The sequence below is a fragment of the Diabrotica undecimpunctata genome, chromosome 3, assembly GCF_040954645.1.
Source record: "Diabrotica undecimpunctata isolate CICGRU chromosome 3, icDiaUnde3, whole genome shotgun sequence".
Lineage (NCBI taxonomy): Eukaryota > Metazoa > Arthropoda > Insecta > Coleoptera > Chrysomelidae > Diabrotica > Diabrotica undecimpunctata.
In genome coordinates this window covers 104,417,257-104,434,010 of record NC_092805.1, presented here as the reverse complement: position 1 = coordinate 104,434,010, position 16,754 = coordinate 104,417,257, and the positions used below count along the sequence as shown (strand labels likewise).

Below are 16,754 nucleotides of genomic sequence, written 5' to 3'. Positions count from 1 at the left end.
ATCTTAATGATAATAATACCTATATAAAAACTTAACATTTTTTAACGTTCTTTTTTTATTTAGATTTAGTGCAATTCCGTTATCTGTGATGGCAACAACGAATTGATTCACGAACCATTGTGTCAAGTCTGAACACAGGTTTACATTAGGAAAAAAGTGTACCAGTTTTATATGATGAGAACTGTATGAGACGCTAATTTAGATAGCAGGAGAATTATAATAGATCGGTCCAAATTCTGGCATATGCTGACGACGTTCACATTAAATAAGAACCGGGGCGAGCACCACGTAAATCCTAACCGGGCTAGTAGCAGCAGCAAAACGAATAACATAAATCAAAATAAAACCAAATTCATACCGACAAAAACCCAACACTTGAAAATATTGACGCAGGTCTAATTGTCAATGACTAAAATTTCGAAGCAGTCAAAGAATTCATACAGGTGTTATCAGGGTCTATCAAAGTACTTAGCTAACAAAAGTCTGTCTCAAAAAACTGGTGTAAGACTGTATAGAACACTGATAGTCCCCGTTATCACATATGGATCAGAGGCATGGACTCTCAAAACAGATGAATCCTCTCTATCGATTTTTGAAAGAAAGGTAGTACGCAAGATATTCGGAGCGGTCTGTGAGAACGGAATATGGAGACGAAGATATAACTTTAAACTGCAGAATATCTATATTCTCGGTGGGAATGAGAAGATGGGGTAGATCAAAGCTAAGATGGATAGACAACGATACGAAAAACGGTAACATATCACCCAAGAAATAATATCCTTAGATATGCGGATGACCTACTCATGTTCTAGCCTCCAGAAGTCCAAAATCATGAAATTTGTCAAAAGGAAGAATTGGGAAGTATTGGGTCCTTTAAACCTAATATTACAAATAATCTAAATCTGGTGAGTGAAGTTAAAATACCTTGGAGTAATACTTGACTCGAGACTTACTTGAAATCATCAGATAAAAAGAGTAACTAAGGGAGCGGTGTATATTTAATAGTAGCCAGACGCACTCCTGGAAAAATATGTGTGTAATATTAAACATGGTACATTCGATTTATAACATGGTGGAACAAAAAATGGTGTAGCAAAAAAGTTTCATTCTAAAATTAAGCAAGGTGCAAAGGTTGCTTAACTTTTAATTGCTAGACCTCCTACCTCTGCAAACTGTTATAAGGGGGACACGAGAATGGGATAGTATAGACTACGAAAAAACCTAATTAACGTAATGGTTAGTTCAGGAAATAGCAACATCACAAACAAAATTAGGAGAATACCGTATAAATGGTGACATCTAACCATATGGTAACCAAATGTAGAACCAAAGTACTTTTATAGTTGGACTTCCGGCGGGTCCGGAAACTGCAGAAAGGTGAGGTGAAGGAGTTTACAGTAGTGGCGGAAATGTAAGTATTTTTATTTCACTAGGATATAATTACATTTCAGGCAGAGATCTATGCAATCTTGCATTGTACAAAAGAAATCAACATGAGGGTTTTGAACTTAAGCGGATCAATATATGCACGGATAGTCAAGCGGATATAGGGTTCTCAGGAGAGTTAAGGTAGTCTGCGCACTCGAGTTCAAACGAGTAATGAATATAGGTAAGAGAACGGAAGTGGAAACACTGTTCGGGAAACCAGATGCTACTATTGAAAGTGAAGCCTTGAGCCTAAATAAGGTCCATTAAAAAGAAGACTTGGGGCGAGCTGAGATACCTGGCTAGGCATAGATGGTGAAGCTGAGATAGGCTAGGATAGTGAAGCCTCATAGTTGCCCTATGCTGCTCAGAGAGCTAAAGTCAATAAGCTAGTGTGACAATTCGATAGATTTGCACAGCATAACAGCACGTGTATGTGTGTCAGATCATCGGAGAATATACGGCATCGAAAGATCTGATGAATTGATAAGAATCGGCTACAAACTACGTCGGTAAATTTTGTCCGACACTAACAAAGCCGTTTCATATTAACTTTATGGGTCGGTTCCTCCTGAATAATAGATGTATCTTTTTTGTGTTTTCCTGAACCTTACTTCGCTCATCCCCAAGATGTGTTTTCATTTTTCTCGTCTCGGTTTCAGTGTTTGCCAGTTTTCCGGACATAAATAAGCTGCGTACTTTCCAGGTGGCTGTGCATACTATCGATGTTTATTGGGCATCGCCATTACTGTCGGTCGCCTCATTCAGTTGAATGGCAAATAAACCTTAAGGATTCCCCTAAACTATGTCCCATTAATATCTTCTGCAATGTCGTTAATACGGCGACTAATCGTATTGTTTGAAAGAGGTACATTTTTATTTTTTTAGCTGCTGATGATCATCATCAGCAGCTAAAAATATCCATATCACCCGGTACAAGTAAGATCAGTCAGTAGTCGTGTATGGTTTCTTACATTTGGCATGATGGTGAGCTACCGTGTAAGAGGCGAGCAATACTTTGGTAGAAACTGATGCTATTAGGAAGTCATTTATTGCATTTTCTTACAAAAGTCTCTCGACGTACCTTGTAAATGACGAGTTAATTCCAAATGTCGTTTTAGTTTATTAGGAAGCATATTTTCTGGTGTCAACACTTTGTGACAAATATACATTGAGGAAGTTCTACATGCTCTTTAGTAATACAGGTAAATAAAATTCAAATATTGGTCGTCATATTTTCTATATTTCTTGCGTTACCTAAAGTTACTGTTACTAGTCTCGCCTAAGTAATCACTTCATTTTGTATTTTTTTGAATAATATATGTTATCCAGAATTAATATCAAAACTCTGCGTGTGTAATTAAACAAAATAAAAGCTTGACTAAGCGACATAAACAATGAACGCACAGGACAGCAGCGATCGCGAGGGGGGGAAGTCGAATACCCCTCCGACAGCAGCGATTTCCGATGCCGCCACATTTTAGGAAGCCCTGATCTAAACAGTAATAGCTTACTTTGAAATCAATTTGTTAGTATTATTTTAGTTTAAACTCGTTGCATCTGATTAAGCTAATTTTTAGTACAGCTTACCAAGATGGCAAATAAATTTAGTGGAAATAAAAAACAATGTTTGTTTTATGTGTACATAATTAGTAAAATAACAATAAAACATTTGGGAAATATTTTAATAAAATCTCAAAAATATATTAAATTAAAAGACAAACATTAATTGCTTAATAAAGGCACAAAAGAGTATGTTTACATAGGTCTGAACCATTTTGGTAAAGTTCCTGTTGGTTCTGGTATTTTTCTTTGTGTGTATTCCTGAGCGATTCCCGCGCTAGTACTTGCGCCGTCGTTTACTCTTTCCATGTTCGAACTGATTCCTGGACTTTCAAAATCCAAGTCATCGTTTAACTGTTGGGTACATTTTCTCATGTTTTCTCGTCTAAAACAAAAAAGCAATTTAAAAGACAAACGGCTTTTAATAACATTTTCAAATTTATATTTAAAACTCAAATAATATACGTAGAAATGCAACGTAGTAACTAGAAGAACTGAAGATACAGTACGTTAAGTTTTGGATTAGATATTGCACACTACATAAAGCGCTAAAATCGGCAACATTGCCTCGTACGAGGTAATTGTAATTCTCCAATCTCCACCAACACCATGACAGAAAATCATTGAAAATCATTTAGTAGTAAGTAACAACGGATGTTTTCTTTACGTATGTCGGTTGATTTCTTAGAGTACATAAACTCGATAAAAATACACTGACCTTTACAAAGCGGTGCATTTGTATTGTTTTTTTAATAATGTGAACAATTTTTTGTAGTTCAATTAAAAATAAAAGCGCATTTGTTTAAAATGATAAAACAAAAAATATACTTATATTGAAAATAAAAAATTATTCCTAATAAAATAAGAAATAATTCTTTATGCCCTACAGAAATGATTCAAATATTTGACCTACTTCTGAACAATATCCCAATCTGTCACTTTTCTGGTGACACTTCTTGAGCGTGACATTTTCTGCAATTTTTGAGGCAATAAAAACTCTCAAATTTTTTAACAATATTATGAATTCACTGTACGCAAGGAATTGGTCTCCTCTCAAAAAAACACAGAAAATAAATCTACACACTTTTGTCCAGAATTACCACCATAAAACCATTTTATTATTTAAACTTTTTCTGCGCGCGTATAAAAAGACATGTTGTTTACAAAAATAAATTAAAGATCTACGCTGTTAACGCTTTAAACAACCACTGTATAATGGCAAATTATTGGCGACGGGTCAACGAAGCAGTTTGTAGAAAGCACAGACCACTAATAACATGGTATATGGATAAGAAGTAGGTGATTTATAGTAGAAAGTCGACGGCGCGCAGTGTTACCATTTATAGGGTGTATATCTAATTTAAAACTTAACGTACTGTATAAGAATATCTGCAACACTGATAAAATACTTCAAGGAGAAGCAGATAATATAAAAAGACGGTAGCTGTATGAGGAAAAAAGCTAATAATTAGTTAAGTAATAGGAAGCATTTATTACTATTTTTTTACACACATACACACACAACTTACTCGAGCTACATTTTATTCCTTATTCCCTAACAAAAGCAATTCTCTGCGATCGAACAAAGGTGTCACCTTTACAATTTTGTAATTTAACCTTTCACACCTGTTTGATGTTTTATGATTGTTGATATATTTGCAACAGTATTTATAATCAAAACAAGTTCATTAGTCTAGAAATATTTAAGTAAATAATTCATTAGGAATTAATATTATAACTTAAATGGAATTTAGTAGCTTAGGATCGAGAATTCATCGCTAGAAAGAACCACAGTGGACTCAACGAGTCCACTGGATGAGGACGGAGGACTGAGGGGCCATAGAATTTAATTGTGATACTTTCAGTTTCGATATTGCTTTACCGGGTATTTGAACGTGAATTTGGGTCTTCCAACCTGTCATTATATGTTTTAAAAAAGTCACTATACTATAATCGTCTTTATATATTCGTATATTTATAAGACATTCGTGCGGCACAGAGTGAAATGATTTCTTATAATCAATAAAGGCAATAAAAAGCTGTGGGGGTACTGTGGGTTTTGAGAGACATTTTGGTCTACTAGGATACCTATTGTTCGGTAACACGAAAAGTGGCCAACAAGAACTCAATTCTTTTGATACCGTACGTATCAAGGAGGGGCAAAATTTCTCCAGCATACCAGATCACCTAGAGCTCGATGCTATCTCAGTAAGTTTAGGTATCTGCTTGGGATTTTGGTTATCGAGTTGATATGCCATTACATGCAGTTATAAGCTCCAGTTCGACTTTGTTTTTGATAGTACTGCGTCTAGCCACTAGGGTCACGTTTTATTTTTTATATTTTACTATTTTTATGAGAAATAAGCCACAATTTTACTTAAAAATTAAGTTTAAAAAAATACCGATATTTTTTATGATGACGCGATACTGACCTGCTACTCTCTTTTCAGACACTTAAATATATGGATACTTCCTACAAAATTAGCCGATTGTATATTGATCGATGTCATCGCATAATAAATGCGAAAAATATATTCGTTCATGGTCACTGTCTATTTCATGCTCTGCCTCGGTCATCCAGCTTGGGTGAGCGCCGACTAATGTTCCAGCGTAGCACCTTCGGCGAGTGGAGCTCTTTGTGTTGTTTAGCTCGCCTGTGATTGTTTTTGTTGGGCTGTAGCTGATTTTATGATAGAGTTCTTCCTCAGCACCCAGCCACCGACGTCCCGCATGCTGGCACGTTAGTGCCGGCTCCAGATGTGCCGTGGACATTATTCGAGATAAACTTGTTTCTACGATTTTCATGGGTGTGTAGGAAGTGGCTGACGTAGTCTTAATCGTCTACCGACAATATTCCATAAGTTTTCAATAGGATTCATATGTGGACTGTGAGCGAGCCAATTCAATATCTGAATATTTATCTCACTTAAATATTCCGTAATGTATTCCTATATAAGATGCAAAAAGAACAACGTGTTCAAAGAAACAAAATTTCTGTAATGCACCCTTTGGTCTTTAAAGAGCCTCCACGTAAAGCCACCAAGTCTGTTCTTGCTGTCAAGGAATAAGGAAATTCCACCCCAAAACATTACAGAGACTCCATTAAACGATCTCGTCTCTCTTATGTTGCACTGTGCATACCGCTCACCTGATCGACGAATAACTCTTAAGAGTCTTGTTAATTTAGTATTGTTTCAGTTAAAACACAACATGTTAAAGAATAAAATCGTATATTTTCTTTGTTTTTAGAGATATCAAGGAAATTAAAAACACAAAATGTTTACAAAACATGAAACTATAATATGGTTTCGATGTAAATTTACTCTTATATATTGTCCTCCCTACAGGGTGTCTCAAACTTAACATAACAAAAACATATTTTTTCTTCCACCCGGTATAAGCTCAAAAGAGAAGTTACGTAAATATTTGCCCAATAGTGTAAATACCTAAGAAGTCTTAAATATTTCGCTATTGCGCGTGAAAAGGAGGACAAGTCATAAAATATGAAAACGAGAAAAACACTATTTAAAATTTTACAAAAAAATGATGTTTTTTTACAGATGTTTTGAATGATAATCTACTTGAAATTTGTTTTTACATGTACTTTTCCAACATGGCTTAACATTTTTTTGCTGAGTATTTGGGAAAAAATATGTTTAAAACGATATTTGTTTGACTTACCTCGTTTTTCACAAAAACTCACATGACTTACCCCCTTTGTAATTGAACATAATAATGATAACACAGGATAATGGAAAATTTTATTACGTTAATACAACCTTACTTGTATACTGCTAAATGTATTTATGTACTAAAAACATTAAACATAAATTACTTATGCATACAAATCTAGCTAAAAGATACTTAAAACTTTTAATCTTCGTCAGAAGTTGATGAATCCGGGAGCACATCAGATAACTTTTTATCTGTGGGTAGATTTTTGTAAAAGTCCCACAGTGATTCTGATATATACGGCAGTAACTCCATCAGGTGCTTTTTCTTTTCTATCGTTATCAACACAGGCTTGTTATATGCGTTCTTGGGAAATAAATTTATATCTGCCTTTCCACTCTTTCCTAAATCTACGGTCTTAAAAGGTTCTTCTTTGTCAAAGGACAACTTGTATTGAAACTGGTTAGATTTTTTATACCGTAACCAACGAAATTGTCTTCAGTTAATCTTGTTATTTTGAGTATCAGTTTTGCGGTTAACTAATACAGAATTAAATAAGCCACCAAAATACAGAAACGCTGCATTTCTGTAACTAAAAATTTACGTTTCCTCCCTACTTGCCGAATTAGTTGAGCCCAATCATGTGGATGTTCTATTTGACTACTAACTGTTTTCTTCTTTTTTGCTATTAAACTATAATCCGTATCGCACTCCATATGTGCATGACCTGGTATTAAAAACTTGTGTTCAATAATTTTTAAATTGGCAGAGCATTATAAAGCAGTTAAACAAGCTGCTATTATGAACCTGTTCTTATTCTGACCAGGACAGCAGTCTAAATACATTATTAGGTGTTTAACTTAAGGACCCAATCTTTTGTTAGGTATTGATATAGGCAGGAACTGATTTCATTTCCGCCCCGTTTTGCTAAGGATTCATGCCATAAATAGCAGTGGGTTTGTGAGTTATCACAGTCGTGAACTGTAAGATTAAATGTCCACAATTGCCTATTATAAAACGACTGACCGCTTTGGAGGTCTGGTGTTGGCAGGCATTTCTGAAGATCAAAAGTAATAGTTTTCATTTTAGCATTATCCTTAGTCAGAAATTTATCGTCTTTTTTGTTTTTATATCCTTGATCAGCTTGTAAATGGTGTTCGGTTAACTCTCTTTTAGTAGTTTTATTTCATCCTCATTCTTGCACATAGTAATTTTCATTTTTAATTTGTCACATTTACCGCATGTCTTTCTTAGATTTCTTTCTACTGATATTAAGGCTGTGAAATATGTTTTCGTACATTTTACGATTAATTAAATTATCTGGGTACATCTTCTTGTAAGCTTCATAAATAGCAGTGAGTGTGTAGTTTGAAGGTAAATATTTCCTCGATGACTGCCTTCTTGTATAGTGACTTTCATATAAGGGGATAGATACAATGTGATCCCTTGCCCTTATTTGTTCATCATCTGATACCTTCTTCCGATTTTTATATCCTCGTTGGTCTAATGTCATTACGCCTGATATTTGAGAACATTTTTTTGCTACTATAACTTCTATGAATTTCTTACTAATATTATAGGTTTTTACAAAACAGTTCTTGCAAACAACAGAACGAACACCATGAAGAGAGAAATGATAAATTATGGTATGCTGTCGGTACCGTTGTTTGCTTGGGTCAGAACACCTAATTCGCATAGAACTCTTGTCTTTAACATCCATGAGAGAAGCTATATATTCTAACCTACGATTGTAGCTTCCCATTTCCCAGAATTCTTTAAAAAGGTGCAAGCAAACTTCGTCCTTTATTTTTTTCTTGCACTTAGTTCTACATAATTTTAGTTCTTGCATAGTTTTTTCTTTAGTCTCTTTTCCAGTTCTTGTAACATACGCCTTACCAAAATTTCGTTTTTCTCGTCTCTCTTGTCTCATTTTTCTCGGTCCTTTTTCGTGGACTTGCCCGTCTAAGTTATATTTGTCTACTGCAGTATTATTTATATCTTCTGAATTGGCTCTTTTTTTTTCTTTCTACTATATCGCTGTCATAGCTATCATATTTTTCATCCTGCGCAGGGACAAAATTTGGATCTGCAATACTATCATCTGATTAAAAATCTAATAGATCCTGAATTTCATCTGGAAGTGATGCATCAACGCTACTGGCGTAGGACATCTCAGACTCATCTCTGGCATGGTGCAACAAAAATAAAATGAGTTAATAAAGTTTTTATTAGCAAACAACAAAAGAACGACACTAAATGAGCATTTTGTTTTTGTTCATATTTCTTTCATAGTTTGTATTACGTGTATCTACTTTTAATAAAATTATTTATTACTTACCAGAAGAAAAGGTTTTCTGCATTGGTATAATCCCTTTCAAGTAATTGTCAGCATTTGTACAGCTTTTATTGCAATTTTCTAATACAGTTTCCTTATCTGAACAATATATACGAACATTCTCTTGTTCATCTGTAAAACAATATCCGATTTGTTTTATTTATTCTGTGTACAATACATACAGAAACAACTGGATAATTCTAGACAGTAAAAATATTGTACAACTACCAGTGGAAAATATATTATAATTTTACTTACCATCGGCATTAAGCATATTTAGAATTTGTTTTCCTCTAGATATTTTTTAATTTTCACTTATTATATTGGTATTACTAAATTTAAACAAATATTTTTATTTTGCAATAATAATCACAACTATGACTCGTGTTGCATACTAATTTATAGGTTATGTGTGTTAAGTTGGTTGCTAGTTACATTAAAAGCTAACCGTGAATAAGGGGACAAGTTGTCTCATTATTCACTAAGAAAAATACTAATATGGGCAGTGCCAAAAGGAATATGTTAACATATCCCTTTTTACACTAAACTTTGTACTATTGTACAAAGTATACTATTGTATATGTACTATTTTGTAAGTGCCTCTTTTGGAACAATCAACTTTACATACAAATTCAGCTACATTGAATAGTCCCCTTTTACACACCATTAAAACGTACTTTTTTTAACCCATATTTGAGTTAATCCCGTTTTCATCAAAAATTGACTTGTCCCCTTTTTCACGCCCAACAGCGATTTAAAAAAAAAATAGAGCAATCGGTTAATCCATTCGCGACAAAATCAACTATCAAAATGAGCATAATTTTTGGTGGTGCAAAACTTTTGCGGTTAAGTTTATATTAAGAATATATGAAGTCGATTATAGTATAGTGACTTTTTTAAAACATAATGACAAGTTGGAAGACCAAAATTCATCTTCAAATACTAGGTTAAGGCCAAATCGAAAGCGAAAGTATTCCGATTAAAAGGGGCCTATTCCAAGAAGACTCGTTGAGTCCACTGTGATTTTGTCTAGTAATAAATCCAACTCCACTGACTTACGACAGTTTAGCATTTAAAATAACAATACTGTAGGGGCAATAGAAGCTTGATTATCTGTTTTATTACTGTTATCATTAGTATGACAAAGTGACCATAAACCAATGAAAACCCAATTAACTTCAGAGTTCGTACAAAGAACAATACAGCTATATCGCTCATATATTAATAGCAAAAATTTGTTGACGGCATTAAATACGTACGCATGTTCCACATTTAGCTTTGTTATTGGATATAGAGTCTTGAACGGAAAGAATACTTCTAACAAAGGCACAAAAATATCATTCTCGAATTACAGTAGAAAGAACAACATTACCGCGGCATTTAAAGAAAAGAGGACTAATAGAGGTGAGCAATTAAAAAAAGAGGTTGCTAATTTAAGAACTTATTTCCAAAAACCGCAATATTTGCGCAATAGAGGGCACAACACCGCTTAAACTGAGAGAACAAGAAATGCATATGAACCATCTTTAAAGAAATGAGCATCTGGAAGAGTAAACCTCTGTATGGGCGACATCCCCGAGCTATTATCGACTTTGTAAGTTCTAGATTTTAAAGCCTTTAGTGCAGCTTGCTGTCTGAGATAATAAATATTTTGGCTGAATTGAGGCGGTTTTTGGGACACTCTTGAGCACAAAAATCGATTGCTGCAATGGAACACGATCACATTTGCACCCGTGATTTCTATACAAGCTAGTCTTTGCACTTTTCGCTATAACTCCAGTAGTATCTTTTGCAGCGTTGTTTTGTTCCACCAAACCCGCGCAGCATAAATACCTATGGGTCTGCTAACCGTTATATATGACCAAGAGATTATTTTAGGTTTAAGACCCATGTTTTGACACAATTTGCACATCCAAAGAGTCCTTATTATTTTAATGGCAATATTTGCGAGGTGAACATTCCTGTAAGTTTTCTATCTAAGATAACTTCGATATATTTAACCTCTTCTGGGAATGACAGTGTTATTTCATTCATGCTCGTTAGTTGAATTGTTAATATCCTTCTATTTGTGAATGAAATTAAAATTTTTATGATTTAGGAAATTTGAAATTAGGATTTTATTATACGTTTTATTAGGATTAACTGAAAGTCCTTCGTGTTGATTACTAGGTTTAAAGCACCCCACATACGGTCAGCAATAATACTGTCATGCTTACCTCTAACCGCTACAACTAGATCGTGAGCATAGCCTAGGGCACGAAACCCTACCCTTTTGAACTTTGTTAAAAGATCGTCAATCTATATTTATAGGCCACAGTAGAGGTGATATGTTGTGAGTATAAAAATTTTCTTCTTCTTCTTCCTTCTTGAATGTTGGCTTTAAAGCCTGTTTCTTCTTCAATATTATCCTCCTAAATTGTTTAAAATATCGCACCATCTTTTTCTGGGTCTGCCAGTACTTCTTCGTCTATTTGGTGACTTATCTCGTGCTATTCGTAGTATCCTCTCCTTTGCCATTCTACTAATGTGTTCGTTCCACTCATGTTTGCGTTTTGATACCCATCCATTTATGTCTTCTATATTGCATACTCTTCTTATGTTTTCGCTTCTCTCCCTATCCAACAGACTTTTCTCTGATATTCGTCGAAGTATTTTCATCTCTGTTGTTTTTAGTAGTCGTCTCGTTTTAGATGTGTCAGGTCTTGTCTCCGCCGTGTATGTTAATATAGGTCTAATTGCTGCTTTATAGATTCTTGTTTTTGTGTCTTGTCTTTGGTGTTTGTTCTTCCAGATTGTGTTATTAAGAGATCCCGCCGCTTTATTTGCTTTTAAGCTTTGTTGTCGTACTTCTTCTTCAACATCTCCGTAACTAGTTATATCTATTCCCAGATATCTAAACCTTGCTTCCTGCTTTATTATTTTCCCATCAACTTCGATTTTACATCGTAGTGGGTATTTAGATGTTGTCATACATTTGGTTTTTTCTGTTGATATTATCATATTGTATTTCTTGGCTGTTGTATTGAATATGGGTGTTGAGTATAAGAATAACAATATTAAGTGAACGGGTAGGGAGGCGACCCAGGACAATTAAGTCTTATGACCCCAATCAGGGTCCTACAGGCGAACTTTAAGCAATTAAGGCAGCTTCGGCAGAACTTTTTGTTGTTATGAAAGCTTTCAATTTAGTCTTGATGCAACACCAATGGATATACCATGACCAAATAAAAGGTCTATCGGTTTTTGGTGGAGAGCTTACATAGCAGATCTACCAAAGTCCCAAGAATTTGTATGCTAATGGAAGATGTACAATAAGCCAATTGGCTGCAACACGAGCGGTGCAGAACAGGCTCCCAGAGCCAACAAATACTGTGTAGTCAAAACTTATATTTTGAACCAAAATTACAGATGCTTAAATTCCATGATGATAGCCAATCTTACTAGCAGAGATGGCGCTTGAAGATCATTTTAGAATTAATATTTGACCTTGCATCAATTTTAATAACAGACAAGAAACAATATTTTCTTGATACTTTGTTCCTACTTCTCTATACATATTTTTTCGTACTTCTGTATCATTAATTTTCCATGTCCATTAAAATACACATACTATACCTTATTTTCGCAGCTGCTAAACTTGCTACCGAGTTGCTAGTGAACTTGTCTTTTAGATCTCTTCTTAGAAAAGATTCTCCGCTATTTTGGTCAGTGCCAAAATGAATTAGAGCTCCAGGCACAAATCCCAATTCTAAAAGATTTTGATCTTCAGCTAAAATATATTTTGGAGGTGTTGAATCTAAAAGTAAAAGTATAATTATTAAAAAATAATATAAAATGCTGTAATTAAAATAGAAGTGAATCGATATCAATATATCTTACTAAGAAAAAGTTAAAATATAAATGACAATAATGAATTCTAATATTCTAACAACATGATTTAACTAAACAATATAAAAAACTTTTTATCTAGACGAAGAAAAAACACAATCTGCTTTATTTATATACGAAATACATACATTTATACACGCAGTGTATAAAAATTGATTGTCTTTTAAGGCCTCATTATTATTATTATATTTAATTTAAGTTATTACATATTGAATATTGGATTATGGTTTCCATTTACTTAGTCACCACTCATATTTTCATTTCTTTTAGTCTCCCTCTCTCTTTATCAGCTGACATATAATTATTTTTCTCTCTAAATAGTTAGTTTGTTTATTCTGATTTGTTTAATTAAGTTTCCATTAATAGAAATGTGTAAAACAAGGAGTATTTTACCTTATTTGGTCTATCTTTTGGTGAAATGTATACTTCTGTTTTTTAAATATTTAAATTAGTTATTGCAAATCATCTTCATATTCCGATTTTCTAAAATCTAAATTTTCGTCATTTTTAAAAATTATCGTATTAACGAAGTAGATAGCAGAAGTCTTGTGAAAACGAAACCAGTAGAAGAAAGAGAGGTGTGTCAGATAATGAGAGGAAGTTGCAGAAAGGAAATATTGCAAGTATCAAGGTCGTGGCATATTATCGTGCACGTTACGTTTCCAGCATATATCGTTTCCGAAAAATATAATTTAAATGGTTTTAAATATGAACAACGCACACTGTCCGGAACATTGCGTTTCAGACACTTGTTCAGTATATTCGAACACAATATTTTACTGATGCCGACGGCTGCGTAACGAGTCGTAACCGGTTTGTAAGGATAATGTTAATTAGATACCCGTCGTTTTCCCCTTGTTGTTTATTTAGGTCTTTGTTTGATTTTGATACAGAGTATTTAAAAAAAAAATAATTTTCGAGGCTGTTTTTAATAGGAATTTAATAATAATTAATATTATAATTATAATAATTATTTTAGAATGAATAGGATTCAGTTTAAATATGTTTTAAATTTAATTTCAGCTTCAGTTAAAAAACAAAATACTACATTGAACGAAGCCATACATATCAAACCAAAAAGTATTTTTAAAAAGAAGAGGTATCACTTCCGTACAAAAGTCCTACTTGTTTATCACTTCCGTGATTAATTGTCACAAAGCAATAAAAACACATGCATAAATGACAAAATAGCCTCGAAAATTATTTTTTTAAATACTCTATATCAAAATCAAACAAGTTCCTAAATAAAACAACAAGGGGAGAACGACGGACATCTAATGCACATTATCCTTACCAACCGGTTACGACCTATGTCCGGGACAGTGTGCGTTATTCATATTTAAAACCATTTAAATTATATTTTTCGGAAACTAAACGCTATGTGCTGGAAACGCAACGTGCACGATAATATGCCACGACCTTCACAGGGGGGACACCAGGGCACATCAGCAGGAACGGTGATTTAAAAAGACTAATCCTTCTACTTCAGAGACGTAATTCGGGCTTTAATCGTGAGTCCAGTGGTAGTGTTCAAAAGTGTTTCAGGTGTGCTAGAAGACATTCGCCTACAGTATGTCCCTATGAGAATTATATCTGCAATTTATGTAATGTTAGAATACACTTAAAACTGGTATGTAGAACAAGATTTTTAAATTGATTGGAAAAAGGAACTGAATCATACCTATTGTGTATAGCATCAGACAATGATGCGCCAATTTATATTGATATTAACATTAAAGGTAAAATGTTTAAATTTGAAATAAATTCGGACGCCGCGGTTTCTGTCCTACCATTTAAAATATATAACAAATATTTTAATACACGTCCATAATATCAAGTTAATGTATCGTTAGTTAACTTTTCGGGAGACAAGGTACATTATATGGGCAAAATTATCTTACCACTTACTTTTTCAAAACAAATAATTAATTTAGATTTTTATTTTATGCATCGATAAACTCCAGCCTTTCTATAGTAGAAGCCACACTTAGAATGTAGTGTTGGACTTACGGTGAGCAGCGATGCAGCTCATTTAGGCGCAGTGGTAGGTGTGTGGTAGTTTGGCGATAGACTGAGAAATCAGGACCGTACGCGCTTTGTTTCAAAAATCTTTACTCATTAATTTAACTGAGTTAAATAAAAGCGTCTCTAAATGCTGCCGCAGTATCCAGTAATTCACTTTTTAGGAACTCCTCCTTATCCGAAGAAAATGTCATTATCGATTAGTCAATCCTTGATTTGCCTTTTGTTCCACAATTTTTTCGGGAAATCGAAATTTTCGTGGTATGAACGCGTTATCCAAAACGAGAACGTTTTCTTTGTCTTTCGGCAAGTTTTAGAATAACATCTTCTCAAACCATTCTTCATATAGATCTCCGTCCATTTCGTTGTGGTAATCAGCGGTTCCCTTCTTGCCAAGAAAGTTAATTCGGCCCATGCCACAAAACCCGTTTCGCTTCCAGTATGAAGAAGAAAAAACCGAGGATCTTTTTGAGTTGGAGCTTTCAGTCCAGTAGAAGAGCCCTTTTATGAGGGCATCTCGTGAATTATTGATTCTTGTGTCCCTCCATTCCTTTTTGACTGAAGCACCGACGTCAGTCCAAGACTCATCGGTATAAACCAGGCTTACATTATCCTTCTTTTTTTTATTGATGAGTTTTTGATATATTTTACTTTTTTATAGTATTTTTCTTCATGTTATTGTTTAGTTCCACAATATAACTATCTTATTTATACATCAATGATTGAATCATGCTTTAGTTGAAACAATAATGATACTCTTTTATACAACCGTAGGCAATTCTTGTGTGCGCGTATATTCCAGTGCTATGATTCTTAAATCCGGTCCTGATGCGCCGCTCGGGTCAAACCAGCAACGTGGTTGGAAATTCTCCCGTATAAAATACAGTGCCTATCTTACCTGCACTGCATTCTAACTATGTTTTTCAGTAAATTTTATGAAAGTAGATCAATATAATGAAATAATGTGGTGGTTAATAAAAGAGTTTCCCACTTTAGTTTTGACAAATTGGGCACATTTAATAAATTTCAGTTAAAATTTAATATTTAAGCCAGATGCTAGATATAAATTTTTAAACCCAGAGTGGTTTCTTTTTCACTAAGGAGCAAGGTAGAGATGGAATTAGATAAAATGGTCCAGGAGGGTATTATCCCTGCAGTAGAATTTTCAGAATGGAGAACGCTCATAGTACCGATTTTTAAAAACGATGCACACGTCCACTTCTTTTAACACGGTGCACTTGTCGACAGGTAATTCTCCCGCTAGGATATTTTTTGGAAGGGCGTTGCGAACACGTCTAGATTTAATTAAACCTGATGAATTATAAAACCAACAATCGAATCCAGTTAATTTAACACAAATTAGACATAACTTGTTTCAAGTGCAAGAAAATAATAAGAAATATTACAGGTGGAGGAGACAGATAGAGTTTGTAGTGGGGGAAATCCGTCCGAGTAAACTTACAAGGAAAAGTCATTGTAATCAAATTAAACTAATCTTTAATAATAATTTAGAACTATCGAGATATTCAAATGTGGGGAGCCTCAGGTACTCTTTCAAAATGATAAGGATGTTATCCATGAGTCAGGCATCCCACATAGATGTCTAATAAGATGTCAAAAAAAACGAAAACGTTTTTGATTCGAAATGTAATTATTTGCAGTTTTGATTTTGTTGTATTCCTAAATTTCGTTAAGTAGAATTTTAGAGTGGGGTGGTGTAATGTATTTTAACCAAAGTGTTTTTGTACCAAAACATTTCAATTTTAATTATAGTAGTTCTGATTTGATGAAAGTATTATCTTCACTTTGCTATGGGTTTTATTTTCTAAAAATGTCTCAACATTCATTC

General features: G+C 34.0%; 1 protein-coding gene across 1 annotated transcript in view; it reads right to left on the bottom strand.

Annotated features, from left to right (window-relative positions):
- Positions 1–3,042: 3,042 nt before the first annotated feature.
- LOC140437140 (tether containing UBX domain for GLUT4) overlaps positions 3,043–16,754 on the bottom strand; it is a 35,198-nt gene continuing 21,486 nt past the window's right edge. The window contains exons 4-5 of the mRNA XM_072526479.1: positions 12,611–12,791; positions 3,043–3,373 (exon numbers count right to left, since the gene is read on the bottom strand). Of these exons, the coding sequence (XP_072382580.1) occupies positions 3,184–3,373; positions 12,611–12,791 (371 nt within the window). The 3' untranslated portion in view covers positions 3,043–3,183. The remainder of the gene's footprint in view (positions 3,374–12,610; positions 12,792–16,754) is intronic.